General features: G+C 53.3%; 1 protein-coding gene across 1 annotated transcript in view; it reads left to right on the forward strand.

Annotated features, from left to right (window-relative positions):
• Positions 1-26,270, forward strand: part of PRPF6 (pre-mRNA processing factor 6) — a 39,340-nt gene that overhangs the window by 4,134 nt on the left and 8,936 nt on the right. Inside the window, exons 4-13 of the mRNA XM_059407464.1 lie at positions 2,281-2,359; positions 2,824-3,000; positions 3,229-3,384; positions 7,187-7,281; positions 7,628-7,784; positions 8,607-8,769; positions 12,884-13,002; positions 14,619-14,837; positions 21,267-21,389; positions 24,985-25,106. Coding sequence (XP_059263447.1) covers positions 2,281-2,359; positions 2,824-3,000; positions 3,229-3,384; positions 7,187-7,281; positions 7,628-7,784; positions 8,607-8,769; positions 12,884-13,002; positions 14,619-14,837; positions 21,267-21,389; positions 24,985-25,106 — 1,410 coding nt within the window. The remainder of the gene's footprint in view (positions 1-2,280; positions 2,360-2,823; positions 3,001-3,228; positions 3,385-7,186; positions 7,282-7,627; positions 7,785-8,606; positions 8,770-12,883; positions 13,003-14,618; positions 14,838-21,266; positions 21,390-24,984; positions 25,107-26,270) is intronic.

Consider the following 26,270-nt stretch of genomic DNA (forward strand, 5'->3'; position numbering starts at 1 on the left):
AGAGAGAGAGAGAGAGAAAGAGGGAAGCAGGCTTCCTGTGGAGCAGAGAGCCCGATGCGGGGCTCGATCCCAGGACCCTGAGATCATGACCCGAGCCGAAGGCAGCAGCCCAAACCACTGAGCCACCCAGGCGCCCCTTATCTTATTTTATTTTAAGTGGGCTCCACACCCAGCATGGAGCCCAGTATGGGGCTCAAACTTACACCCCTGAGATCAAGACCTGCGCTGAAATCAAGAGCCAGACAGTTAACTGACTGAGCCACCCAGGTGCCCCTGACTATTTATTTGTAAAGATTTTATTCTTTTTTATTCTTAATATTTTATTTATTTATTTGACAGAGAGACAGCGAGAGAGAAAGCACCAACAGGGGAGCAGGAGAGGGGGAAGCAGGCTTTCCGCTGAGCAGGGAGCCTGATGTGGGGCTCGATGCCCGGACCCTGGGATCATGACCTGAGCCAAAGGCAGATGCTTAACCACTGAGCCACCCAGGCGCCTCATAATTATTTTATTTTATTATATTTTTTAAAAGATTTTATTTATTTATTTGACAGACAGAGATTACAAGTAGGCAGAGAGGCAGGCGGTGGGGGTGGGGAGGAAGCAGGCTCCCCGCTGAGCGGAGAGCCCGATGTGGGACTCCATCCCAGGACCCTGGGATCATGACCTGAGCCGAAGGCAAAGGCTTTAACCCACTGAGCCACCCAGGCGCCCCAATCATTTTACTTTTAAGTAATCTATACACCTGTGGGGCTCAAACTTCCATCCCTGAGATCAAGAGTTACATGTTCTCCTGATGAGCCAGCCGGATACCCCTATATTTATCCAACTTTAAAAGATAGTCTTGCTTTGGTATATTTCAGACATGGACAAAGTTGCATAGTATGTGTGTCTGCTCAGCTCTCAGGCAACCTGGATCTCGGTTTGTGGCAGCCTCACTTGGAGAAACACCAGGCTACTGGAGAGTAATCTTAGGTACTAGAGTGGAGAGCTTAAGATTTCTGTGGCTTTCCAGAAAGGGATGGAATTTGGAGGATTATTCTGACCACAAGTGAGGATTACTGTCTTCTTTGAGATGGGTGTAGTAGTCTTGGTTAATGTGTATTAAGTAATTAGGAAGTTCAGTGAAGATGACAAATGAATATGTAAATCCTCGCAGGCAGGGCTTATGTCTTGAGAATGTCATTCCACAGATCCATGTTGGGACACACCTGTGCGGATTTAGGCTGGGCTGGTGGGGACAGACTGTAGTGAGCTGGAGGGGGCAGGCGTCCTCTGTCTTTGGGGGCCTGCTTAAGAGAAGACTATTCGCGGTGCTCATGTTTAGCTGTGGGGCTCTCAGGTGGGCGTCTTGCACTGAACTTTGGTCTAGCAACGATTTTTTAAAAAGATTTTATTTACTTACTTATTTGAGCAAGAGAGCACGTGCAGAAGTGAGGGTTGAGGGGTGGGGCAGAGGGAGAGGGAGAAGCGGACTGCCCGGCGAGCAGGGAGGCCGACACAGGCCCGGTTCCAGGACTCTGAGATCGTGACCTGAGCCAAAGGCAGACATTTAACTGATTGAGCCACCCAGGGGCCCCTGAGGTTTAGCAAGTTTGTTTATTGCTGTAACCTCAGCTCCCGGAGCGGTGTTTATCTTCTCCAAGCACGTCATTCGTCCCAGTATGTTCATATTCCTGGTATTTTCCTTTTACCTTATGGGAGAAAACGTAAATCTTAATGTTAGGAACCATTAGCTGTATAGGTCACAGTAACCCACAGATTTCCTGTGAGTGCGTAGACCTGGTCCTCTATCACCAGAACACAGTAGCTCTCCATCCCTGAAGACCAGTCGCGGGGGTGATGAGATAGCCCGTTAGTTCGGCACGAGAAGCAGAGAGCTGTCTGGAGAGGCACACAGACTGTTTGGAAGCGGCAGAGGCAGTGACAGGCAGAAAGTCAGATGGGCAGCTGGGGCAGAGGGTCGGCTTTCCGGAATCTTCATAAGGTGGCCCTACCTTTGGAATTTTGTAGAAGTTTAAAGCTATAAATACACTCATGTTCAAATCCAAGTATGTGTATCAGAGTAAGACAGCTTGTTTTTGTTTTAGTGAGTCTCCGCCTGCTTCCGTTTGGTGGATGACCGAGTAAGTGTGGTTGTGGATGTGCGTCTCGCTGCCTCCGACACAGCTGCTGAGTGCGCGGGGCTGCGCTTCTGGTGATTTAATTACATGTAATGAAATGACTTTTTCTTAGAATGGATTTCCAGTATCTCTAACGCACACACACATTTTACTTCCTAGGGAGCAAAGGGAGAAAGAAGAAATTGAGAAATACCGTATGGAACGCCCCAAAATCCAACAGCAGTTCTCAGACCTCAAAGTAGGTGGATGGATAGCATGCACCTAACCTACTCAGCAGAGAATTGGGTAGAATTGATGAGACTTTACTAACTTTGCTTTTTTGGTCTTTATTAAATTCAGATGGCAGAGGAAGGTTCCTGCCTTTGTGTGTTTAACTTTGTGTTATGTGTGCAAAGAATGTCCCTTCTCCCTCCACTGAAAAAAAATGAGACATTTGAACTTACTTTCTTAGTAACTTTAACTCTATTTGTACATAAAGTTTTCCGCACTGTATCTTCTGGGCTTTGACAGAACAGTTTACATTTGAATGAAGTAGAGCAGATCCAACAAATTGAATTTCGAAGTGAAGTAGATCATTTCTGCATCAAAATTCTTTCTAAACCATGACAGTTTGGAGGTTAGGGGTCAAGGAGAGCATAGTTTTTCTTGTGCATATGAAATCTTGCCAGAGAATAAATGTTTTGGGGGGGCAAATGTTTCCAGAGGAAGTTAGCAGAAGTCACAGAAGAAGAGTGGCTGAGCATTCCTGAGGTCGGCGATGCTAGAAACAAGCGTCAGCGGAACCCGCGCTATGAGAAGCTGACTCCTGTTCCCGACAGTTTCTTTGCCAAACATTTGCAGACTGGAGAGAACCATACTTCAGTGGATCCCCGACAAACTGTGAGCATCGGAAGAGGAGGCAAATAGGTCTTTAGTTTGGTTAGGTGGGTGGTAGTGGGAGCCATGGGTGGTGGTAGAGTGAGTGTGTCTGTAGTTGAGAAGCTGGGCTGTGTGGAGACTGTGCGGCCCCAGGTCTGTCAGGCTACCATGGAAAGATGGCAGAGTTGATAGGATTCTTCTGCATGAAGATGCAATCCAGTGTTTTTTGTCCTCCGCTCCCACCCCCAGCAATTTGGAGGTCTTAATACACCCTATCCAGGCGGACTGAACACTCCATACCCCGGTGGGATGACACCTGGATTGATGACGCCTGGCACCGGTGACCTGGACATGAGGAAGATAGGCCAAGCACGGAACACGCTGATGGACATGAGGCTGAGCCAGGTGGGTCCTGTCACGTGACATCATCCTGCAAAGTAGGACGTTTTCTGATGGTAAAACTGATCTTTTGTCAGTGGAAAATCCATCTTTCCAAGTCCTTTATCACAAGATAGCAGACCTGTGATGATGTCGTTTCTTGTCCCATCGTAAAGATCGGCAGGACCCCGCATGCAGACGGGTGTGTGTGTCCGCCCCCAGCTCCTACATGGGTGCGGTGTGGCCCGTGTGGCACTCCCGCCCCCCTCTTGGGGCTTGAGGACTGTTGCCGCTGACAGAGGGCAGCCTGGCAGGCAGGCTGAGTGAAGGCGCTGAGGACAGGCCGCGGGCCCGCTGTTGCTGAAGCTTAGTCCTTCCGGCCTTGACGCAGAAATCAAGTGCGCGTGTGCGTCCACCGTGGACTGTCTCTCAGCCATAGGAAAGAGTGAGATCTTGTCATTTACAGCAGTATGGGCGGGCCCAGAAGGTGTTAGAGTGAAACGGTCAGAAAAAGTCAAGTACCATATGACGTGATTGATGAAGAAATCCACCAACCGAAAACCAGACTCTGCAACACAGAGAACAGATGGGTGGTTGCCCAGGTGGTGGGGGGCGTTTGGAAGCGGGTTAGAAAGTACTAACCTCCGCTTACAGAGCCGTCAGGGAGATGAAAAGGGCAGTGTAGGGAGTATGGTCCGCAACGTGATGTGTGGTGACCGCGCTATGGGGCGAACACCGAGTGATGTGTATGAAGCTGTCGAACCATTGTTCATTGTACGCTAATTATACTCCAGTAAAAAACGTTAGGTGCACGTAACTTCTGCCTGCACTTGAATGAATAGTTCAGTTCTCTAGAAGACCCTTTCTAATTATGACATGCACACCAGAAGCCATGAAGCCAAAGACTTTAACATTTGCTTCGGATAGGGCGCCTGGGTAGCTCAGTGCGTTAAGCCGCTGCCTTCGGCTCGGGTAGTGATCTCAGGGTCCTGGGATCGAGTCCCGCATCAGGCTCTCTGCTCGGCAGGGAGCCTGCTTCCCTCTCTCTCTCTCTCTCTCTGCCTGCCTCTCTGCCTACTTGTGGTCTCTGTCTGTCAAATAAATAAATCTTAAAAAAAAAAATTGTTTTGGATACAAGTTAAAAACTCGTGTGCAGTAGAAAGCCCTGTAAGGTCAGACAGAGAAACGGGGAACAAGAGTGCTCGTACGCTGGACCGCCAGTGGTGGCCGTGTGCGTGAGCTCTGCGTGCACACGAGATGCCTTTGCACACACTTCCGGGATTCCCAGGGCTGCTTACTCACACCACTAGGGCATGAAGCGGGTGTGCAGTGGGAGCTTCGTGATGAATTACTTTAAGAAAAGCTTTCACTTGGACGTGGAAAGGTAGTGTAGTATTCAGCCATTACTGTTTGAGGCAGTGGGAAACTTGTACATTTTAATTGAACTTTTACTCTACTTGAATTTTTTATGGTGAGCAAACATTTTATAATAAAAACGAGTAGCTTGTAAATTTAAAAACTGCATGTTTTTATGTTCCTGGCTATGTGCTTTGTCAGTTGGAAAGTAGTTCACTGTTTATGGGTATCATGATTTAATCTTTGATAGACTTTTTGGGTTTTTACTTTTTTTGCTATGACAGTATTTTGGTGAACCTCTCGTGATTCTATCATTTAAGTAAACATTGTTATAGTATCTTTAAAGTGGAATTAATGGATTTTTTTTTTTCACTTAAATACTAAATTGTCTCTTGGCATTTCAGAGTCTGCAAGTGCTGAGTTGAGGGCACCCCTTCTCTTGTCCTCATGGATCTGAGGGCAGACTCCTGTCCCCACCCCTCTAACAAGCAAGCTCGTTTTGGGTTTTGTTAGTGGTGAGGTCGAGCATCTTTCCTCGTATGTTAGTCAGTCTTTGGCAGTTCTGTGACAAGCTTTTTTTTGGTCATTTGCTCTGCCCATTTCCCTCCTAAGTTTGTTTTGATAAAACTTGCCATTTCTTTTGCATGTGTCTTTATAGCTGTTACTCTTCTAGACTTGTTTGTGCAATGTAAAAAAGAACTTCTTCATTTCTTTTAAGATTTTTTTTTAAAGATTTTATTTATTTATTTGACAGAGATCACAAGTGGGCAGAGAGGCGGGCAGAGAGAGAGGAGGAAGCAGGCTCCCCGCTGAGCAGAGAGCCTGACGCGGGACTCGATCCCAGGACCCTGGGATCATGACCTGAGCCGAAGGCAGAGGCTTAACCCTCTGAGCCACCCACGCGCCCCTCTTTTAAGATTTTGTTTGATGCCAAACAAAAGGAGATGGCGAGGTAGGGAGCACAAGCAGGGGGAGCTGGAGAGGGAGAAGCCAGAGGGCTACTGCTCAGTATACCTAGAGCATGTGACTCTTGATCTAAGGGTCCTGAGTTCAAGCCCCATGTTGGGCACAGAAGTTACTTGGGGCGGGGATGGGCGGGAACAGAGCCCAGAAATATGGTCGACTGATCTAGGACAGAGGAGCAGAGGCAACGTGACAGAGCAAGGAGGGCCTCTTCTGCAAACGGTGCTTTACGTCCCCGTGCAGACTCACACCCTCTGCTGCTCTGGTGACTGAGCCGGCCAGGCGCCCCTTGCTCTCTCCTCTCCCACCGCTGTGTTTGTCTAGTGTTTCAGCGTCACGCACGCTGTCTTGGTCTCCATGGCTCTGCAGTAGGTCTTGACGTCGGGTGGCAGTAGCCCTCTGGCTTTCTGCTGCTCCGGGGTCGCCTTACCTCTGGCTGGTCTTGGTTTCTCTGTGGAAGCGCTAGAATCAGTTTGTCGCTATCCGCAGAATGGCTTGCTGGCATCTTACTGGGATTGCGTGGGCTCTGCAGATGAGGATGGGAAGAACGGACATCTTCATGGTGTGAAGTCTTCCTGTCCAGGAACATGGACCGTCTCTTCGTTCATCTGCTGCTTTGATTTCTTTGATCAGAGTTTTGGAGATCTCGTGGAGATCCTATGTGTTTGTTAGATTAATACGTTAAGCATTTCGTGTTTTTGGTGCTAATGTAAATGATGACTGTGTTTTTAATTTCAGATTCATTTTATTCATTGTTGGTGTATAAGAAAATGGCTTTTGGGGCACCTGGGTGGCTCAGTGGGTTAGGCCTCTGCCTTCGGCTCAGGTCATGATCTCAGGGTCCTGGGATCGAGCCCCACATCGGGCTCTCTGCTCGGTGGGGAGCCTGCTTCCCCCTCTCTCTCTGCCTGCCTCTCTGCCTGCTTGTGATCTCTGTCTGTCAAATAAATAAATAAAAATCTTTTTAAAAAATGACTTTTCTATGTCCACCTTCTGTTCTGTAGCCTTACTAAAATCGTTTCTATGTTGATTCTTCGGGTTTTCGACGTCAACAGTTACCTGCAGACAGAGCTTTCTCTTTTCCACCCCAGTCTGTGCCGCTTCCTCCTCTTGTTGCCGTAGGGCCGAGCACTCTCTGCCCATGCTCGGTTTGTGGGCTTTTTGAAGTTTATTATCATGGTGATTTTAAGACTCACAGCCGGAGGGAATGGTATAATGAATTGCTGTTTGATAATCTTTTACTTTATAATTTCTAGGTTTCACTCATTTTAAGTAGACTTAAGTATTTTTTGTGGGGTCTTTATGATTTCTTCTTTTAAAATGTATATCTTTGTCTTATAGATATGAAATTTGTGATCACAAACTGTTGTCTGAGTTCCGGTTTTCCTACTTTTACAGTGTCTATGTTCACTGGGGATCAGAATTGTGGGCAGGGTTCTGGGGCCTCTGGACACATGGTTTTGGGCATCTTTGACTCTCTGCAATGCCCTTGGCTTGGCCTGTGTTGTAGGTGTCTGACTCGGTGAGTGGGCAGACTGTGGTCGACCCCAAAGGCTACCTGACAGACTTGAACTCCATGATCCCGACCCACGGAGGGGACATCAAGTGAGTGCTCTGTGGCACCGGTGGGGTTGGGCGGGGCTCGGGTTGCCTAGAATATGTTGGATTTTATTTGAAAGATAAGCAGCCAAAATGGGATGGGGGTATTCTAAGAAATACACAGTGAAGTGGGTTTATCCTGCACTTATCTCTGTGTGCGTTGTGGGTACTGACTGTGTTGTGAATGATAGTCCGAGTCCGTGTGCATGCTGAGCTAACCATGTCCTCCACTGTTAACTTCTATCACTTCAACATCAGATCTGATAGTTGCTATGTTGGTGCCTGCGTTCTGGGGCTGGGCGCGTCCTCAGCAGTGTGGCGGCCGACCCTGTCTGCTTTCTCGCCCTTGCAGTGACATCAAGAAGGCACGGCTGCTCCTCAAGTCTGTTCGGGAGACGAACCCTCATCACCCACCAGCCTGGATTGCATCAGCCCGCCTGGAAGAAGTCACCGGGAAGCTGCAAGTAGCGCGAAACCTCATCATGAAGGGGACAGAGATGTGCCCCAAGGTAAGGCCTGAGTTAGAGCATTTTCCTGGAAGGCGGCATAGTGCCAGCCCCTCGAGGGACCCTGGGTGGCTGTAGTAGGCGGGACACCCGTGGGATGTGAACTTAGGTAGACTCGCCTGTCTGCCTTTTGGTGTTGGAACTGCAGACAGTACGACAGTCAAGAGGAAAGAGGGGGAAAAGCGGGGAAAGGCTTTTCCTGCTTACTTTCACTTAGAGTGAAGGCCCACCTACGATTAGTTTAATGCCAGGATAACCTTAACAAGAAGGCTAAATTGGTCAGCTTTTCTGGCCCACCTAATGTAAGAAACGTGAAGATTAATGTAAGTCTTAGGAGACCATTCCAGCACTTTTTTGGGAGGTAGAGTGACTAGATAAGCTTTGAAAAGTGCTCTGATAACCTCTAAAGGCCCCTCTCTGTTGTGCAGCCTGGGGTGCCCTTGGCAGTGGAAGATACCCTCTCCGAATACTTATGCCAGGACATCGGGCCTCAGTGAGGACTTCCCAGGGCATTGCACAGCCGTGTGCTGATAGGTTTCTGTTTTGTCATTGGTTGACCTGTCACCCTGAAGCACAGTCTGTGTGCTTCTCTCATGGTGCTGTTGTGTGTCTCCCCGACTTGGGGACACAGAGGTGCTGTAGCCGCAGTGCCAAGTAGTGACATTACCGGGGTCTCTGGTGCAGGTGTACGCGAGGCCAAGCTGGCGGGCTTTGGTGTGATTGTAAACCTGGAAACATGGTCCGACGAGCCCGCCCCGTCCCTGAGGCTCAGTCTCAGCCTCCACCTCGCACCTCCACTTCCTGTTCCTTTGTTTTGCCCCACAGAGTGAAGATGTCTGGCTGGAAGCAGCCAGGTTGCAGCCTGGGGACACAGCCAAAGCTGTGGTGGCCCAAGCTGTCCGTCACCTCCCACAGTCTGTTAGGATCTACATCAGAGCAGCAGAGCTGGAAACGGACATTCGTGCCAAGAAGCGGGTTCTTCGGAAAGGTGAGCCTCCGTGGGGACGGCGTCAGCGGCAGGTGCCTCTGGGGCTGTGGTCCCCAGACGTCTAGTCCCCAGGACCGTGTAGTAGATGGTGCTCTCGAGTTCGTTCTAGAGCAGATGGGGGGGAGAGGGTCGACGAGGAGGAAACCTGTGCAGATGGCGTATTCTGCTTGAACTTGGGGTGTGGGTCAGATAAGGTACATCGTGTGGGATAGGGGGCAGTTTCCAGTGAGGGCTCAGCTCTCGTTTGTAAGTTGTGTGTTTGAGTAAAACAATAGAGGGGTATGACATCTGGCCATGCGCGTGTTTTCACACATGGTTTCTTTGTTGGACAGAGGCCAGGCGGAGTCCCCCTCGCGTGTGACCCTGACCGTGTGTGCTTGTGTGCATTCGTTCAAGCGTGTGTTTCTCTCCTGGGTCTGGTTTCCTGATTGCAGCCCTATGACCCATTAAATACTCAGAGCCAGTCTCTTAAAATGCGGCCAGGAACAGAAAGTTAGCACGGTCTTGGTTTATAGAAATCATCTTATATTGGGTCACCTGGATGGCTCGGTCAGTTGGGCATCCAACTTCTGGTTTTGACTCAGGTCATGATCTCGTGATCGTGGGGTCCAGCCCTGCCGTGCGTGGGGAGTCTGCCTCAGATTCGTTCTTCCTCTCTGTTTCCTCTCTCCCTCCTTCTCTCTCTCTCGAGTAGATAAATTAATAAAATCTTAAAAAGGAACGAAATCAACTTCTCTTTTTTCAGTCAGAAAAATAGTTCTTTAATGACAAACACATTAAATTCTGGGTAATTAGCATTATTTATTTAGGAAAGCTCTCCTGAGTCTCGCCTGCCACAGTCTCATGATGAATGGTCAGCATGTCTTTGGGGCCACGCCTTTTTCACCACCAGATTACCTGGGTTCGTGTCCAGCTGGCTTCACATTTGGAGAGGGGAGTGGGCTCGGAGGGGGGCTGCGAGCAGTGTTGAGTGATGACTTTTCCAGGACGTCCCAGATCTCTGGGGCAGTGGCTGTCCTGGCTCTGTTTCCCTTAGAGAGCCGTGTTGAGGTAGAAAGAACCCCGAGTCCCCGAGCCAGCCTCTGTCCCTGCCCCTGTCCTTAGAGTACTTCTAGAAACAGCATTCTTTTTTCAGGTGCCTGGGGCAAAGCCAGGTGCTGCCTCATTTAGTGCTTCACTTAGTTCTTGGTGAAAACAGCTACTTCCAGCAGTGACTTAGGACGCCCTGCCAGCCCTTAGTCGCTGGCATGTGAGCTCCAGGTCTCAGTTGGATGCTGCTGACATCTTAGTCCTTTGTTGGGAGAACTTGAGCTTGGGATGCTAGTTTGACACCTGAAGAGGCCGAGTGACCTTGAGCAGGAAACCTGACCTCTGAGCTGCAGTGTCCTTACCTATAATGGCACACATGGGCCTGTGGCTGGACCATTGGCTGCTTCCTGTCAGTTCACCTCACCACAATAAGGCACGAAGCTCTGTGTTACTCTGTAATTAATACAGTCCTCTAAAAGGGAGGTTATTTTACCTCCAAACCCCATATTGTGGTGTGCAAAGCATAGCAGCCTCCAGCAGCTCTCGGTGTTGGGTCACCGTGAGCACACAGCACCTGAGTGTCCTCCCTGCCAGGGCGGGGGTGGGGGGGGCTGGAGGTCGTGGCTGAGCCCCTCCTCTGCTGGCAGGTAGATCTGGTTCAGACTGGTCCTTCCCATCTGGGCTGCCCCTTCCGCACCAGTGCGTGGACCCTGTCCAGGTAGCCTTGCAACATGGTAGCTGCCTCCCGAAAGACTCTGGGTCGGCGCTGGGCACGAGCTGGGTCGGCGCTGGGTTGGCCGGCAGCACCGGGCTGTACCTTCAGTGCTGGGATTGCCAAGGGGTCACCAGCACAGGAGTTCCCACTGTTTCCGGAAAAGTGGAGACACAGGTTCCTTGGTGTCATACCCATCTCTGGGTGAAGTTAGTGACTCTGTAAGTTCCGTCCCACGGGCACGTTCTGTACCCTGGAGGCTGAATTCCGGAGTTTACTTCCATTGATAACCCCGTGTTCTCAGAGAAGGAAGGTAGAGGCGGAGTCGGGAACACGCGTCTGCAGAAGCAGCAGGACACGGGCAGTCCTGAGCCCTCGTTTCTCTGGCCGTTCCTGGGCCGGCGGTTGGCACCTTCTGCTAGCCCCTACCTGATCAGGGCTCTGTCCGTGGACCGGGGGCTCAGACTGTTGTTCCTGCACGGGCTCTGTCCTCAGTGCTCTTGCTTTCTTGGGCTGCTGCACTGTGTGAACTAACCCTTAGGAGTGGGAATCTGGAGCCAGTGCTTGGGACTCTCTGGGCTCTCGTCCCCCAGGACACCGTGGCAGCTCAGCCTCAGAGAGTCCAGACCCCGCTCTCCAGCCAGGGCCGGTGCACTGGCGTCAGAAGACGGAGAGGCGGGCGCCTGCCTCTGCGTTCAGTGTGGCACCGCCGGGGCTCTGCGCCGCAGGGGGCGAATCTTCCCGTGGGAGGAGGCCTCCTGACAGCAGAGCTCCCAGGTCAACACAGAGGCGGGAACCAGCTCTCCCACTGGGTTCTGCTGTGTGGCCTGGGGAGCGCTTGGGTGTCACTGCTTTTTCCCCGACCTGTGTGAACCACCACTGTAGGGTTTTGTTTTGTTTTGGCGTCCTGTAAGGTCGAGGCCCGTTGCTTCAGGGTGTTTCTCCGGCGGTGTTCTGACTGCTCAGTGCTGTCCTACTGTTCTGCTAGGCCTTGGCTCCACATGATGGGGCTGTGGAAGGCCAGGCCCTCCGTTGGCCGGAACCCTTTGCTGCACATCTTCTGTGTGAGGAAAGTTTCTTGAACACATGATGGGGGTGTGGTGCTGGCTAAGGTCTGTAGGCAGGGAAGGCGCCAACCCAGGATGAGCTGGGCCCTGCCCCTCCAGGTGGAATGGGTCCAGGATATCAGCCTAGTCCGGGGACTGACTAGGGAACAATTCTCTGGGCAGGGACTTGGCTCAGCGGCATCATTGGGTCACCTTTGGGAGGATTCCATGAACCCCGAGTGGCCCTTGTGGTCCTGCTCCGTGTGCACAGCCCCATGGCGCAGGTGGGGGCCACGTGTGCCCTGAGGCCCGGCAGCTGCTGGGGCCGGAGAGGGAGGCTTGGCGTATCACATCCTGGCTTCATCCAGGTGTCCTCAGAGGCCCTGTTCTGTCCCTGATTTCATGCGAGAAACTTTGTGGGTCTACAGGCTCTGCATTATTAAATCTTAGGTCTGTTTTCCACATGCTTGGCCCTTGCGTTTTTGAGAAATAGGAGCCCTTTGGGGTCTGCCTTAGAGGTGCTCTGGCTTCCTGATGGTGACCTAAGCTGGGCTGTTCTCTGTCCGCCCACCCCCGCCAGGGGCTCACTAGGGGGCCTGGCCTCGCTCTCCCTAAGGCTCACGTTGCAGAGCTCTGTGTTTATCTGCCTTTTGGGGGCTTTTTGGTGAATTGTGTGTGAAGAAAGGGCTCTGTTGCTTAAACCAAGGTTTGGAAGTTTCTGGATTGCAGAAAGTGGTAGCTTTTCGGGGTGTCTGTCCCCCTTCCCTGATGTTCCTCCATATGCTGGCTGCCTCTGGGCCACCAAGGGAATCCACCTGCTTGGCTGCCGTCAGCATGATGTCACCACACAGTGCACCTCGGGGACCGTGAAGGAGCTGGTGCCCAGCCAGCCCTCCGATGCACGCCACCCTGGAGAGATGCATATCCCAGGGCCACTTCTGTTTTCTTTTCCTGTGATTTCTACACACTCCCACACAACCTGCCTGGCCTTCACGTGAAGGGGGTTGCCTTCTTGTGGTTGCGTGGCTTTGTTTTGTGACATTGAGTTTCAAGCCTGAGTGGGAGCAGAGACATTGCACAGCCCCTGTGTCACCTCCTGTCGCCTGCTGTGCCTCCGCCTTGGTTACGATTCAGGGTGTTCCGCCTTGGTCTTGGTTGTGTCTGCCCCACATGTGAGGGGACCCGTATAAAGGGCAGGTGGACAACCTGGCCCGGTGCCAAGGAAGGGGTCTTCTGACCCTGCTGGCCGGAGTGTCCTCTGGGACTTGAGCGTCCTGCATCTGCTTCTGCTTTTCTGTGACCTGGTTTCTTGTCGGACCTTTCCTAGCCCTTGAACATGTTCCAAACTCCGTCCGCTTGTGGAAGGCGGCCGTTGAGCTCGAGGAGCCCGAAGATGCTAGAATCATGCTCAGCCGCGCCGTGGAGTGCTGCCCCACCAGCGTGGAGGTGAGTCTGTGGGCCCTGCCCGAGTCCGAGTGCGGCATCCACAGTGGCATCAGCGGAGCACTGAACTGTGATTTCTGGTCCCGTGAGGCAGCGGGAAGTCACAGGAGGCCATCGTGAAACACAGCTGCCCAGCACAGTGACCGGCTGGCTTTGGCCCGTCGCGCTTCTGGTGGACGTGCAGAATGGAAGCTTAGCCTCTCTCGGGCCACTCCAGAGCTCTCTGTGCGGGGCAGTCTTTTTCAGGGGCCAGTCCCACGTCAACTCAGTTTGTAAGTGGGACCTGAACAGTGGAGGTGAATAGGAAATACCAATCGATCTTTCTCTCATCCCAGCATGAGCTTGGCTCGTTGCCTCAAAGCTGGTTGGATTTCTTTCTTTTTTTCTTTTCTTTTTTTTTTAATTTTTAAATTTTATTTATTTATTTTTAAGATTTTATTTATTTGGGGCTCCTGGGTGGCTCAGTGGGTTAAAGCCTCTGCCTTCGGCTCAGGTCATGATCTCAGGGTCCTGGGATCGAGCCCCGCATCGGGCTCTCTGCTCTGCAGGGAGCCTGCTTCCTCCTCTCTCTCTCTGCCTCTCTGCCTACTTCTGATCTCTGTCAAATAAATAAATGAAATATTTTAAAAAAAAGAGAGATTTTATTTATTTATTTGACAGAGAGAGAGAGAGAGACACCACAATAGGCAGAGAGGCAGACAGAGGGCGGGGTGGGGGAGCAGGCTCCCCGCTGAGCAGAGAGCCCAATGGGGGGCTCGATCCCAGGACCCTGAGATCATAACCTGAGCCGAAGGCAGAGGCTTTACCCACTGAGCCACGCAGGCGCCCCTGGTTGGATTTCTTTAGTTTCAAACATTCAGGTTCACGACATTCTGTGCAGTGATTTTTAGAGTTGGTTTTATGATATCCATTATGTCCTTAATTATCCTCAGAGGTATTGTGAAATTCTCCAAGCAAAATTAATCTTTATTTATGTAAAAGTGAATAGAGCCCATACACATTTTTGGTGATGAGACGTTGCAGAATCAACAGCTAGGGAGTTCAACCCCAGAACGCTGAACACCCCTGTGTCCTTGTGAAGTCAGCAGTCGCGTCCTGCTTCTGCTCTGTCCAGCACCTGGAGTGGGTCTGCCGTGCTGTGTACGGGTAACCAACTGCTGTCTGAAACCTGTGACTGAGAATCTGTCAACGTCTCGTGTTCACCAGAGTCACTAAGTCAGAAACATAGCGAACAGTTACCAGAGCAGTGAAAATGTGGTACACATTTGTGGATTCTGTTGAAAGGATCCACGAGAGCTGTTAGAAAGGGGCACCCGGGTGGTTCAGTCGGTTAACTGTCCGACTCTTGGTTTCAGCTCAGGTCATGATTTCAGGGTCACGAGATTGAGCCCCACGTTGGGCTCTGTGCTCGGCGTGGAGTCTGCTTGAGGTTTTCCCTTCTCCTTCTGCCCCTCCTGCCCCACTTTCTTTCTTGCTGCTCTCAAGTAAGTAAGATCTAAAAGAAAGGGAAGGAAGGAAGGATTTGGTGGAAGTGCTGTGGGCCAGTGGTCGGTTCACCATTTGATCTGGCGGTTGTGCTGAGTACTGTCCTCTCATTTGCTGGTGTTCCGTCCACACAGCTGTGGCTCGCTCTGGCGAGGCTAGAGACCTATGAGAACGCCCGCAAGGTCTTGAATAAGGCCCGTGAGAACATCCCTACTGACCGCCACATCTGGATCACGGCCGCCAAGCTGGAGGAGGCCAACGGGAACACGCAGATGGTAGAGAAGATCATTGACCGAGCCATCACCTCTCTGCGGGCCAACGGCGTGGAGATCAACCGTGAGCAGTGGATCCAGGTGAGGTCAGGCGGTGGGGGTCCCCCCTGCGAGCAGGTGTCCTGGTGTCTGCTTTGAAAATGCACGTTGGGGTCTCTCCTAGGGTAGGGGCTGCTGGATAGTACCTGAGGGTTTGCATGCTGGGGAAGCAGGCATGTGTGGCTTTTCCTTATGTGAGCATGACCTCGGTTTTGGTAGAGTTGGCACTTTGATTACATCTTGGGGTTGGATGCTCTAAAGAATTTTCTGTGTATGGGCACTGGGGAGTAGTACCACTTTGCGAGTAGAAATAATACAATGTAAGGAGAACGATAGGCCCGTGGCTAGTGTCTGGAGATCTTCTGATCCAGCCTCCAGGACAGGTGACCTTTCCTGCCTTCCACTTGCACCCTGTGAGCTCTCTGGGCCTGGGCCCCCCGTCTCCTGGGGGGGGCCCTGCCTGAAGTATAGTCCGCCGAGGGCAAAGTGCTTCTTCACAGTGATCTGCTCCCTTCCACCATGAAGGGCCCTACAGAGCAAGGCTCCTACTGCCCCTTGGCCCTGGGAAGATGGTCTCAGGCCTCCTGCACCCCGCCACACATCGGATTACCATTCTCGGAACAGCCCCCAAGCTGAACTGTTCCCATTGGGGGCAGGAGGGCCTCAAGTGGTGCTGCTGTATTCCTGGGGTCCCTTTGGATCAGAGCCCCTACTCTTTCCTCTTTCTCTTATGGGTATTAAGCCACTTGGCCCCTTTCTGTGTTTAGGCAATTTTTTTTTTTTTTATCCTGAATGCAAGGCCTTGCATGTTCCTCTAAAATTTAATCATTGAGATTCAGCCCCTTGATGTGTTTGGTGTTTTTAGCCGCGTGGTTACCCGTGGTTACGTGTGGTTACGCGTGGTTATGGTTTTGATGCCTCCTCCCTTTGTGCAGACCCACCTGTCCAGCCAGTGTCTTCTTTCTTCTGCTGAGACTGGTGCTTCTTGCCCTGCAGGTCCGATGGTAGATTCTTCCAGCTCTTACAAGGTCATCTTTGTTTTTGAAAGATATTTTCCCTGGGTATAGAATTTAGGTTGACATTTGTTTTTTTGGAGTACTTCAGAGGTACACCTCTGCTGTCTTCTCTGTTATTTCCCAGAAGAACTCCCTCATCTTGGGGCGCCTGGGGGGCTCAGTCAGTGAAGCGTCTGCCTTCGGCTCGGGTCATGATCTCAGGGTCCTGGAATTGAGCCCTGCATCGGGCTCCCTGCTCAGCGGGAAGCCTGCTTCTGCCTCTGCCTCCACGCGCCCTGCTTGTGTTCCTTTTTGTCAAATAAATAAATAAAATCTTTTTTTGTTCTTTGAGATTTTATTTGTTTATTTGACAGAGATCACAAGCAGGCAGAGAGGCAGGCAGAGAGAGGGGGGAAGCAGACTCCCTGCTGAGCAGAGAGCCTGATGCGGGGCTTGATCCCAGGACCCTGAGATCACGACCTGAGCCGAAGGCAGAGGCTTTCACCCATTGAGCCACCCAGGCGCCCCTGTAAGTGGAATTTTAATGTCATTTTTAGTTAGTTCATTGTTGGTGTATGGAAATACGGTCACTTTCTGAATATTGAGCTTATATTCTATAACCTTGATGAAATTTAAATCATAATAGATTTCATGGATTCTCTAGGATTTTCTATATACGAGGTGATGCCATCTGCCTATATAATCTCACTTCTTCCTGCCTGCGCACCCTCCCCGCCCCCACCCCTGCGATTCTGAATGCCTTTTTGTTTCTTGTCTAATTGTCTTGGGTTAGAACCTCTGGTGAAGTGTTGACCTCAAGTGGGGACAGCCAACATCTTTGTCTCCTTCCTGATCTTAGGAGGAAGTATCTAGGTTCTCCAGTTGAATATCGTGTTGGTTCTGGAGCTCATTGATGCTCTGGTCATGTTTTAAAGACTTATTCTTTTTCCTCACCATTTTATTTTGGATCACTTCTGTGGGTTTGTTCTCAAAGTGTGAGCTGCTGTTCATCTTGTTTAGGGGGGTTTCCACCTCAGATCTTGTCTTTTTCATTTTTAGGAATTTAATTTTGGTCTTTTAAAAATGTCTCTCCCAGGGCGCCTGGGTGGCTCAGTCAGCTGAGTGTCCAACTCTTGGCTTCAGCTCAGGTGAGGATCTCAGGGTCCTGGGATCAAGCCCCACCTCGGGCTCATGCTCAGCGCGGGGTCGGCCTGATTTTCCCTCTCCCTTCGCCCCTCCTCCCACTTGGGCTCTCTCACTCATGTTCTCTCTTCCTAAAAATAACAAATCCTTTAAAAAACCTGTTTCTCATTTTTAACATGAAATGTTAGATTTTTTTGCTGCTTCTGCTTGATGTTTTGAGCACATGGAATGCAGTGATCTCAGCTGTTTTAGTGCCCTAGTCTCCGAACTCTTGACGCCTCTGTCAGGCTGGGATCGATTCTGTTGGATACATTTCCTTTCATTCCAAGTTGCGTTTTCTTGTTCCTTTGTATGACTGGTGATCTTTGATTTGTTGCCAGACACGGTGAGTTTTCCCTTGGTGGGTGCTAGGCATCTTGGCACCCTGTAAATGCCCTAGACTCCTCTCTTGGAGTGCAGCTGTGTTTCTGGACCTTTGACCCTTTGGCTTTTGCTTCGGAGCTTTGCTGGTTTGAGCCCCAGCAGTAGTGGGTTTGGGACAGTCAGGGATAGTCGGCCAATGGAGGTCTGTGCACTCTCTGTGCACTCTGCCCAGTGACCTGTTTCTCCTGGGGGTTTCCGGTCTGGCTGGTGGAAACAGGCACTGTTCCTGGTTCCGTGTGATCTCCGAGGGTTGCGCTGATCCTCGGGGGTTCTTTCCAAGCACTCATGCTGTGTTGGCGCTCCGTGAACGCTCCCGGGCGGCCCTCTGCAGAGCCCCGCGCCAGCGTCCTCCCCTGCGCCTCCTCTCTGGTGCTTGGTCCTGCGTACTGGTTGCTCCTTGCGCTTCTGGGGCTGGGCTCTGCCTCCTCCACCGGCGCTGCCTGGGTTCCCCTCCCTGCACTGTGGCCTGGATGGCCTCTGGGCTGTGTGCTGGAGCCACAGGGGCTCCTCTGGTCTGTTCCTGGGTCTCAGCCCTCACACCCCTTTGCTACCCACACCCAGTGTCTCAGCAACCCCCACTTCAGGATATTGTCTGGGGCGGTGGTTGTCTCAGGAGCAGGGAGTTCAGCTGGGTCAGCAGAGTCTCCGGTCCTCTGAGGGCTTTTGGAGGCTGCTGGTGCCCCTGCCAGGGCGTGCCGCTCCAGCTCTCTGAGGCCTTCTTGGTCTCCCTTGAGCCCTGGGAACGTGTTGCACAGGGTAGAGCTGAGAGTCCTGTGTTCCCAGAGATGCCCACCTGTCAGTTCCCGGTCCTAGCCCCCCTTCAGGGGTGTGTTTGCTTGGCCACAGCACGTCCATTTCTTCTGCCATCTGTGTTTCCATGTGGCCAGGACGGGCGATTACAAGAGGTGACCATGGCTGCCCCCCCCCCCCTCGCTGGCTCTCAGACCGGCCTCCTGCAAACCCTTCGTTAGTGACCATGGCTGTCCCTCCCCCCCCCGCTGGCTCTCAGACCGGCCTCCTGCAAACCCTTTGTTAGGACACAGCCAGTGCAGTAAACAGCAGCATGAGCTGGAATTTTTTTAAACTTTCTTCAGATTTCATGTTTTGCTTCTACTTGCTTCTACTAAAATGTGATGAAAAGGGTCTGTCTGAACGTAGGATGGTTTTACTGCAGTCGTTTTAAGGTCAGTACTCACTTCAGCGTGTGCTGTCCTGCCGAGTATGTGGCTCTCAGGTGTTTCAAGTCCTGAGCAAGTCCCCGTTTACTGCGCACCATGGTGTGCCGGACTCTGCTGAACGCGTCGCCCCTTGCCTTCGTGCTTCCGGTTGCCCGTTGTGTGCAGAGCCCGGCCCAGGCCCACCACCTGCTGCGGCCAGGAGCCTCCCCGGCAGCTCCGGTCCAGCCCGCCTGCGCCCTCCAGCCGTGTCTGTGTGTCGTCCTTCTGTCTAGAGGCGCCTCTCCTTCCGCCTCCTCTGCTGCTCTCCTCCTCTCGTAGCCTAGATCTCCTGGTAGTTTGGCCCTCAGCCCCCTTTTGAGACTTTTCTGTGCTTGCTCCTGTGGTGGTCTCCTCTTCCCGCATTGTCAGGAGCACGACTTCCACGCCAGGATCCCCCACATGTGGACTGTGCTCTGGGCGTTCCCCATGTTCTGGATCATTCCCCTGCTGCCCTGCGTCCCCCCGGAACATGGGACAATACCGCAGCCTGGGGTGTCTGGGAGCATCCCCTTCTTCACCCACAAACTCTGCCAGTCCCGGCCGAGGTCACCGTGGTGAGCAGTTTGCGTCGGCCTTCCCATCTGTCCCTGGTCCGGGTACTGCTTGTCACCCGCTGCGGCCGTCCTCGGCCAGGCACAGCCTCCTCTGGACGTGGCGGTGATTCCCGAGGCCCATCCCTGCTGATGCTGCACACCACAGTCAGGGCCGTCCTTTTATTTTTTAATTTTTTCCGAAGATCTTATTTGTTTGGGAGGGAGAGAGGACACCAGCATCCAAGGAGCGGGGCTGAGGCGGAGGCGGAGCCCCCGCTGAGCAGGGAGCTCGGGGCGGGACTCGATCCTAGGACCTTGGGGTCGGGACCGAGCCGAAGACAGTCCCCCAACCAGCTGAGTCACCCAGGTGCCCCTGGGGCGGTCCTTTTAAAATAAGATCGATCATGTGACTCATTCCCCAGTTTAAAAGTCGCTGGGTGCCTCCCTGCCGCTGCAGTAGAACCCAGAGCTCTTGTTGTGGCCTGCGGGCCTGGGGTTGGGGCTCGGGGCCATCGCCCCACTAACGTGCCACAAGACTGCCTTGCTCACTACTGGCCTGCCCATGCTTTCTCCTCAGGTCTTTGCCGCTGGCTCTGCTCTCTGCTTGAGGCCGTAGGGCCCCAGGGACCTCCAGGTGACCACGGTCACCTCTGGGTCAGGACGTCCAGCATGTCTCCTGCACCGTTTCCCTGACCATGTATCGTAAATCTCTTGTCAGGAGGTAGAAGAGGGTGGTTTCTACCCTTTCCTGTTGCAAAGAGTGCTATGAAAGTGTCCCGCTATGGAGGCCATTTTGCACATATGGAAACATATTTTTAAGAGGAATTACTTAAAGTGGCATTGCTAGGTCAATGTATATACTTTTTTTTTTTTTTTAATGATTTTATTTATTCATTTGACAGAGTGAGAGATCACAAGTAGGCAGAGGGAGAGAGGAGGAAGCAGGCTCCCTCTCCCGAGCAGAGAGCCCGTTGCAGGGCTCAATCCCAGGACTCTGGGATCATGACCTGAGCCAAAGGCAGAGGCTTAACCCGCTGAGCTGCCCAGGCACACCTGTACTACTTACTTTGATGGCGAACATTAAATTGCCCTCTGGGGGCTGTCCACGTGCACTCCTCAGTCGTGTGGGAGTGTCTGTGTCCCCACCTCAACCATACACGTGTTGGCATGCGTTTTTGTGTTGCTGATGTGATGTGTATAAAATGGTACTTAAGAAAAATAGGGGGGCGCCTGGGTGGCTCAGTGGGTTAAGCCTCTGACTTCCGGCTCAGGTCATGATCCCAGGGTCCTGGGATCGAGCCCCGCATCAGGCTCTCTGCTCAGCGGGGAGGCTGCTTCCCCCTCTCTCTCTGCCTGCCTCTCTGCCTGCTTGTGATCTCTGTCCGTCAGATAAATAAATAAAATCTAAAAAAAAATAAAATAATAAGAACAGCTTCTTCTCTCATGTTTAAAAGTCACTTATAGTTTTGTTTTCTGGAGAACTGTGTGTTTCATGTCCTTTGACCGATTGCATTTTGGTCCTTCCCTGGCTGATGTACAAGAGGCTTCAGTGACATTTCTGCATCTCAGCTGTAGACCCACAGCTGTGCTGTCTGCACGTCCTGAGACCTGCTTCCCAAAGTCCAGTCCTGGGGCCACCCGCCCGCCTGCCTGATGGGTCCCTCTGGGTTTCTCTCTTAGCATCCGTGTGCCAGGCTCTCCCCCTCACACCCCCGTCTGTTCTGGTTAGACCGTTTCTTTCTTTTGTCCATTTTGAATCCTGAGTTCAGACCAGCAGACACAAATGTTAGTGAGCTCGTCTTGATTCCTCTTCCTTGGGAAGTTTCTTTTCTTTGTAAGAACCTGCCAGCCCCTGAGCCATCCGCTACGGTACTTCGTACACAGTAGGTGCTCACGTAATGTTTGTTGAGCAGATAGAGGAGCTTTGGCAAGTCCTCGGGTATTTGGCGCTTATCTGCTGGGTGGCAGGGGCGGGTACGCGGTGACTGAGCAGACCCTGGTGGCTGGGCTGTGGCAGTCTGGCAGGCATCGGAGTCTTGTGCGCACCTGCCCGCCCGCACTGCGGAGGCCCTCTGGGTCCTCAGCCCGCAGGCTAGCACACCCCCTCGTCCTCGTCGGGCACCTGTGGCTCTGGGCTACCGCTCTGTGTCCCTCTTTCAGGACGCCGAGGAGTGCGACAAGGCTGGGAGTGTGGCCACCTGCCAGGCCGTCATGCGCGCTGTGATTGGCATTGGGATCGAGGAGGAAGACCGGAAGCACACGTGGATGGAAGATGCTGACAGCGTGAGTCCGGCTCCCAGCCGGGGCCGTGTGCGGGGCGCGGGCCGCCGAGAGTGCTTCTGAGCTGCTGACGTTTGAGTGTAGCTGCGGCTGTAGGAATCGAGTTTTCTCTTCCCCCGGCTCTGCCTGGGAGCCACTCTTTGCACACCTCCGACGTGCAGCGGTCTGGGCGGGCAGACCCTGTGCCGCGAAGAGCTGGTGTGGAGCGGGAGCCCGCAGAGCTCTCACCGCTGTCTCCCGTCCCCTGCGCCGTGGCTTCTGTTGTAGACTGCAGCTCGGAGAACAGTTGGCATAAGGAACTCTCGCCTGCTTTGAGATTCTTTCCTTAGAATAGGCTTCCAGAGAAGAGAGCATGGGGTCAAAATCAATATACATTTTAGGTACTTCGTGCCTTAATTGTGGCTTCCTTATTTTTTACCCTGTTACTTTGAAATAATTTTAGATTTACAGGGAAGTCACGAAACTGTCCGAAGAATTCTTACATGCACTTCACGCAGACTCCCCCACATTTGACCACTTTGCCATGTCTGCCTTCTCCAGCCATACTCACACACCCACATCTCCCGAGTATGTGAGAGCGTGCTGCAGAGGCCGTGGCCCCTTTCCTCTAAGTCCAGTGTGTGCTAGAGGATGTTTTCTCACACAGTCTCAGCACAACTGGCAGAATCGAAATCATGTGGGTATCGTACAGTTAAGTAGTTTGCAGACCTTCTCCAAATGTCATCCATCGCCCTCCTGGGCGTCCTGTTAGCAGAAGGAAAGGCCCCGCTGTGCTGTGGCATGGTAGCTGCCCAGGGGGACGCCGTCAGGCCTCCAAGGCCCGATACCTGCAGGGGGCTCTGGTCTGCCTTTGTTTCTCATGAGACTGGCTTTTGTCGGGACAGGCCAGTGACGCCGTGGAGTGCCCCTGATGTAGGTCTCCGTGACGTTTCCGCACTGTGGGGTTGAGGCTTGCATCTCGGCAGGACGTTGGGTCCTCCTGGCCGTGTTGGAAGGTTAGGTGCCCCTTCAGCGCCAGCCAGCTCAAGTGGCGTCTGTCAGATTTCTCCACTGGAAGGTTGCTCTTCTTGTCCTTTGTAATTAATAGGTGCTTTGTGGGGAGACACTCTGAGACTAAACTTCCTGTTTCTTGTCAAACTTTGACCTACTAGTTTGTAGGTCCGTTAATGAGGTTTTCGTCCTGTATTGGTTACTACTGTGGTATTTGCCAAGCGGTGCTTTTCTAAGTAGTGTGTCTTCTACATAGCGTTAGTGTTTATCCGTTGGAATTCTGCGGTCAGGAAGAGCTTTCCTCTGCTCCAGGTTCACTGGGTATTTGCTCCCTTACGTTAGCAGAGACGAAGGATCCCGGCTCCGTTCTGCGGCTTTGCCCTGCCTGCTGGCCTCCCCTGTGTGGAGCTCACCTAACCGCCTCTCGAAGGCTATGCGTGCCTTGACCCCGAGCACAGGGGCCGGCCGCGACGTCCTTTTCTGGGGCCTGTGACCGACGTACGGACTTGTGCACAGTGAATACACTCTTGGTTCTTTAGCGAGTGCAAGACACAGGCCAACGATGATTTTTAAATGCTTCTCACGATGGAACAGTCAAGACGCAAAGTAGAAAGAACCCCATAACACACACGTTCAGTCTATGCATTGGAGGAAAACCCTGAACGGCGCAAGAGAGTCCCAGTCCCTGGTGGTTGAGCTCCTTTTTATCCTGCGTGTGGCGTCAAACGCTCCACTTCCTTTGATTTTCCGTGTTGTCCTTGACAGCATCAGAGGCCCAGGGAGTCCGGGGTGGGGGGCGTCGCCCTGCGGATGTCGGACTGTGAGAGCAGAAGCCCACGAGACGCTGCAGACTTCTCTTTGTTGGCTCTTGCTTGTGTCCCGGAGCGAGCACAGCTGTCACAGGGCTGCGGGCTTCCGGAGGGAGAGTGGAGTCTCTGTGTTCGAAGCTCCGAGCGTTTTCCTGGTACTCCACCCCTCGGGGACTGGCCCAGGTCACCCACACCCAGGACCCTGGGCAGGTTGTCACGTGATCCTGGCGGCTGAACTAACTGCCCTCAGGATCTTGGTCAGAAGCCACAGGGAGGGGTGTAGACCCGTCTGTGTGGGGTCTCACCCTCACTTTTCCAGGTGCTGCTGGTCAGGACATGCCCAAGACAGGGCCCTTCCTGGTTTCTGTGGTGGTTGAGTCAGATTGAGGCCATGTGGCCAAGGAGCAACCCGGTCTGAACAAGGAGGTCTTAGCGGTGTCCCTGCTCTTTGAGTCCTCCACACCCATTTCCACGCTGGCGGTCTTTGAGCAGCAGGAGGCCTGCTTGCGGCTCTCGGCGAGGACGCGGCTGTCCATCTGGGTGGTGGCCTCAGGGGCGGCCTGTCTGGGTCTGTCTGTGCCATTCTGATGATCACTGTTGCAAAACTTTGTTTCTGACGTGCTTCCTAGTGGCTTTTCGCTTACCTCAAGATACAAAACCCCTTTCGGTACGAGAGTGCTTCCTGCATGTGCACCGCGTGGAAGAGCCGCGTGCTGGCCTGTCTCCTGTGTGAGGCTCCGCGACCCCAGCTGTCAGCCTGTCCCAGCGGTGTCCCTGGGTTGTGACCATCTAGAGACGTGATCACCACAGATAGTGCCTGGTTCGTGTGTTGCTTGATGCTTACCAGGGAATAAAGTCATTCTTGAGTGACACGTGTTTATGGTAGGTCTGTTTGAGTGGATGGGTTCGTTCTTTTTTAAGCTGCGTTTTTTTTGTTTGTTTGTTTGTTTGTTTTTAATTTTGTTTACTTATTTGACAGTGCCACAGCGAGAGAGGGAACACAAGCAGGGGGAGTGGGAGAGGGAGAAGCCGGCTCCCACTGAGCCAGGCAGCCCGATGTGGGGCTCACGATCAGGACCTGAGCCGAAGGCAGATGCTTAACCCACTGAGCCCCCCAGGCGCCCCTGTGCTGCATTTTTTATTGTGTTAAAATACACGTGTCCTGGGGCGCCTGGGGGGCTCAGTCAGACATCTGCCTTCGGCTCAGGTCCTGACCCCAGGGTCCTGGGATCCGAGTCCTACATCGGGCTCCCTGCTTCTCCCACACCCTCTGTCCCACCACCCCACTCATTTGCTCTCTCTCCCAAATAGATAAACAAAATCTTAAAAAAAAAAAGTACACCTCCCCCCAGCCCCCCGGCCGCGTGTGGCTCGGGGGCTCCAGAGGGCTATGGAGCAGCCGGAACCCGCGTCCGCTCGTGCTCCCGTATGTAGGCGCTTGCTCTGTCTCTGTGACCGCCCGTGTTACAAGTTGCTCAGGAGCGTATCTTGTGTCACGGAAGCGCTGTGCTACACCTCGTTTTGGTGAAGGAGCCCGTGTGTGTGGTCTGTGGTCACACAGCTGGCCTCCCCCGCTGGCGGCTGGTGCTGCTGTCCCCCCGCAGCGGCTCCCATGGTGGCCCTGGGTGTTTCCCGTGCCCGTCTTCCCGGGCGTCCTTCTCCCGGACCGGGTTTCTCGTTGGTCCTCCCGTGCTGTGACTTCGAGCAGATGCCATCGGGCCTCCTGCTCAGCCGCCTGGGCCTCCTGCTCGGCCGCCTGAGCTGGGCCGGCCTCTCTCACGCCCGTCTCTCCGCCCTAGTGTGTGGCCCACAGCGCGCTGGAGTGCGCACGAGCCGTCTACGCCTACGCCCTGCAGGTGTTCCCCAGCAAGAAGAGCGTGTGGCTGCGGGCTGCGTACTTCGAGAAGAACCACGGCACCAGGTACACGGTGGGGCCCCCGGTGCGGGCGGGCCCTCCACCCCTGCGCGCCCACGGAGCTTCTGACCCCGGCTGGGGCCAAGCTGAACGTAACCCTCACGTCCCCAGAGGCGGACGAGGGCCTCCCTCTGCGATCCGGTTCTCTGCGGTGAGGGGTGGAGGTTTCTGCGGCCCCGGAGGCTGGGCCCTTCTGGCCCCTTCTGTGATAGGGTCCTCACTGCTGTGTAGCTGAGAGTCTGAGCCACCGAGGGTGTCTCTCCACGGCCGTGCCTGCCGCCAAGCTGGTGGATGCCTGGCGGCCAGGGGGTGCCTGGGACAAGGCAGGGGCCCGAAGCCCCTTGTCTGCGCCAGCACCGGCTCCAGCAGTGTGGGCGGCATGGCGTCTGCGCCCGGGCAGGCATGGTTTTCATTTAAAGCTGTGCTGACTGGGGGTTTGGGCTTGTTTTGTGCTCTGAGGAGGTCCTTGACAGTTTTCTCTAATTGTATTCTTTAATTGAAAAAAGCTTTGGGTCCGCCTTATTGGCCGTAGCTGCCGATTAAATTAGGTGTTGCAATTTCTGGTGTTCAGGGGTGCCTCTCTGGGGCACCAGGCCCCTGTCGCTGTGTGCACCCTCTGCCCTCTGCAGCTCTTCCCTGAGCTCGGGTGCTTCGCAGTGGGCAGGTCTCGCTGATTTCTGCAGGCTTCTGCTGGGAGCCCACCGAGGCCCCGCTTTTTTCCTTTCCTGGCGTTGCCGAATCTCAGTCTGCTCAGGGTGTCTGTCCCTGGGGTGTCGCTGAGGCGCCTGTCTCCTCCCCACTCCCACCATCTGCTTGGGTGGTTGGGAATTAACTCGTCTGGGGATGCGTTGAGATGACTCCTGGCTCACCCCTGTGCAAGTTCACCTGGGACACGCCAGGTCCGAGCAGGGCCTCTCCTGGCCCTGTGGTCTGTGGGTGTGTGCCTCCCCGCACTGCTTCCCTTGGTCCTGGGCTCAGGGCACTTCCCTCGCCGCCCCCGGCACCCTTCCCATCCGGTGGACTCCCGGAACGGAATGGCGCGAGGCGGCGGAGCGCTCCCAGTCTGTGGGCCTGGTTCTGGTGTTGTCTGGGAAGCACGGTGTCCTCCGCGGGCTTCACTCCACACAGAGCGAGTCCGTCCTCTTGCCCTTGAGGCCCCAGCGGCCACCA

The sequence above is a fragment of the Mustela nigripes genome, chromosome 7, assembly GCF_022355385.1.
Source record: "Mustela nigripes isolate SB6536 chromosome 7, MUSNIG.SB6536, whole genome shotgun sequence".
NCBI lineage: Eukaryota > Metazoa > Chordata > Mammalia > Carnivora > Mustelidae > Mustela > Mustela nigripes.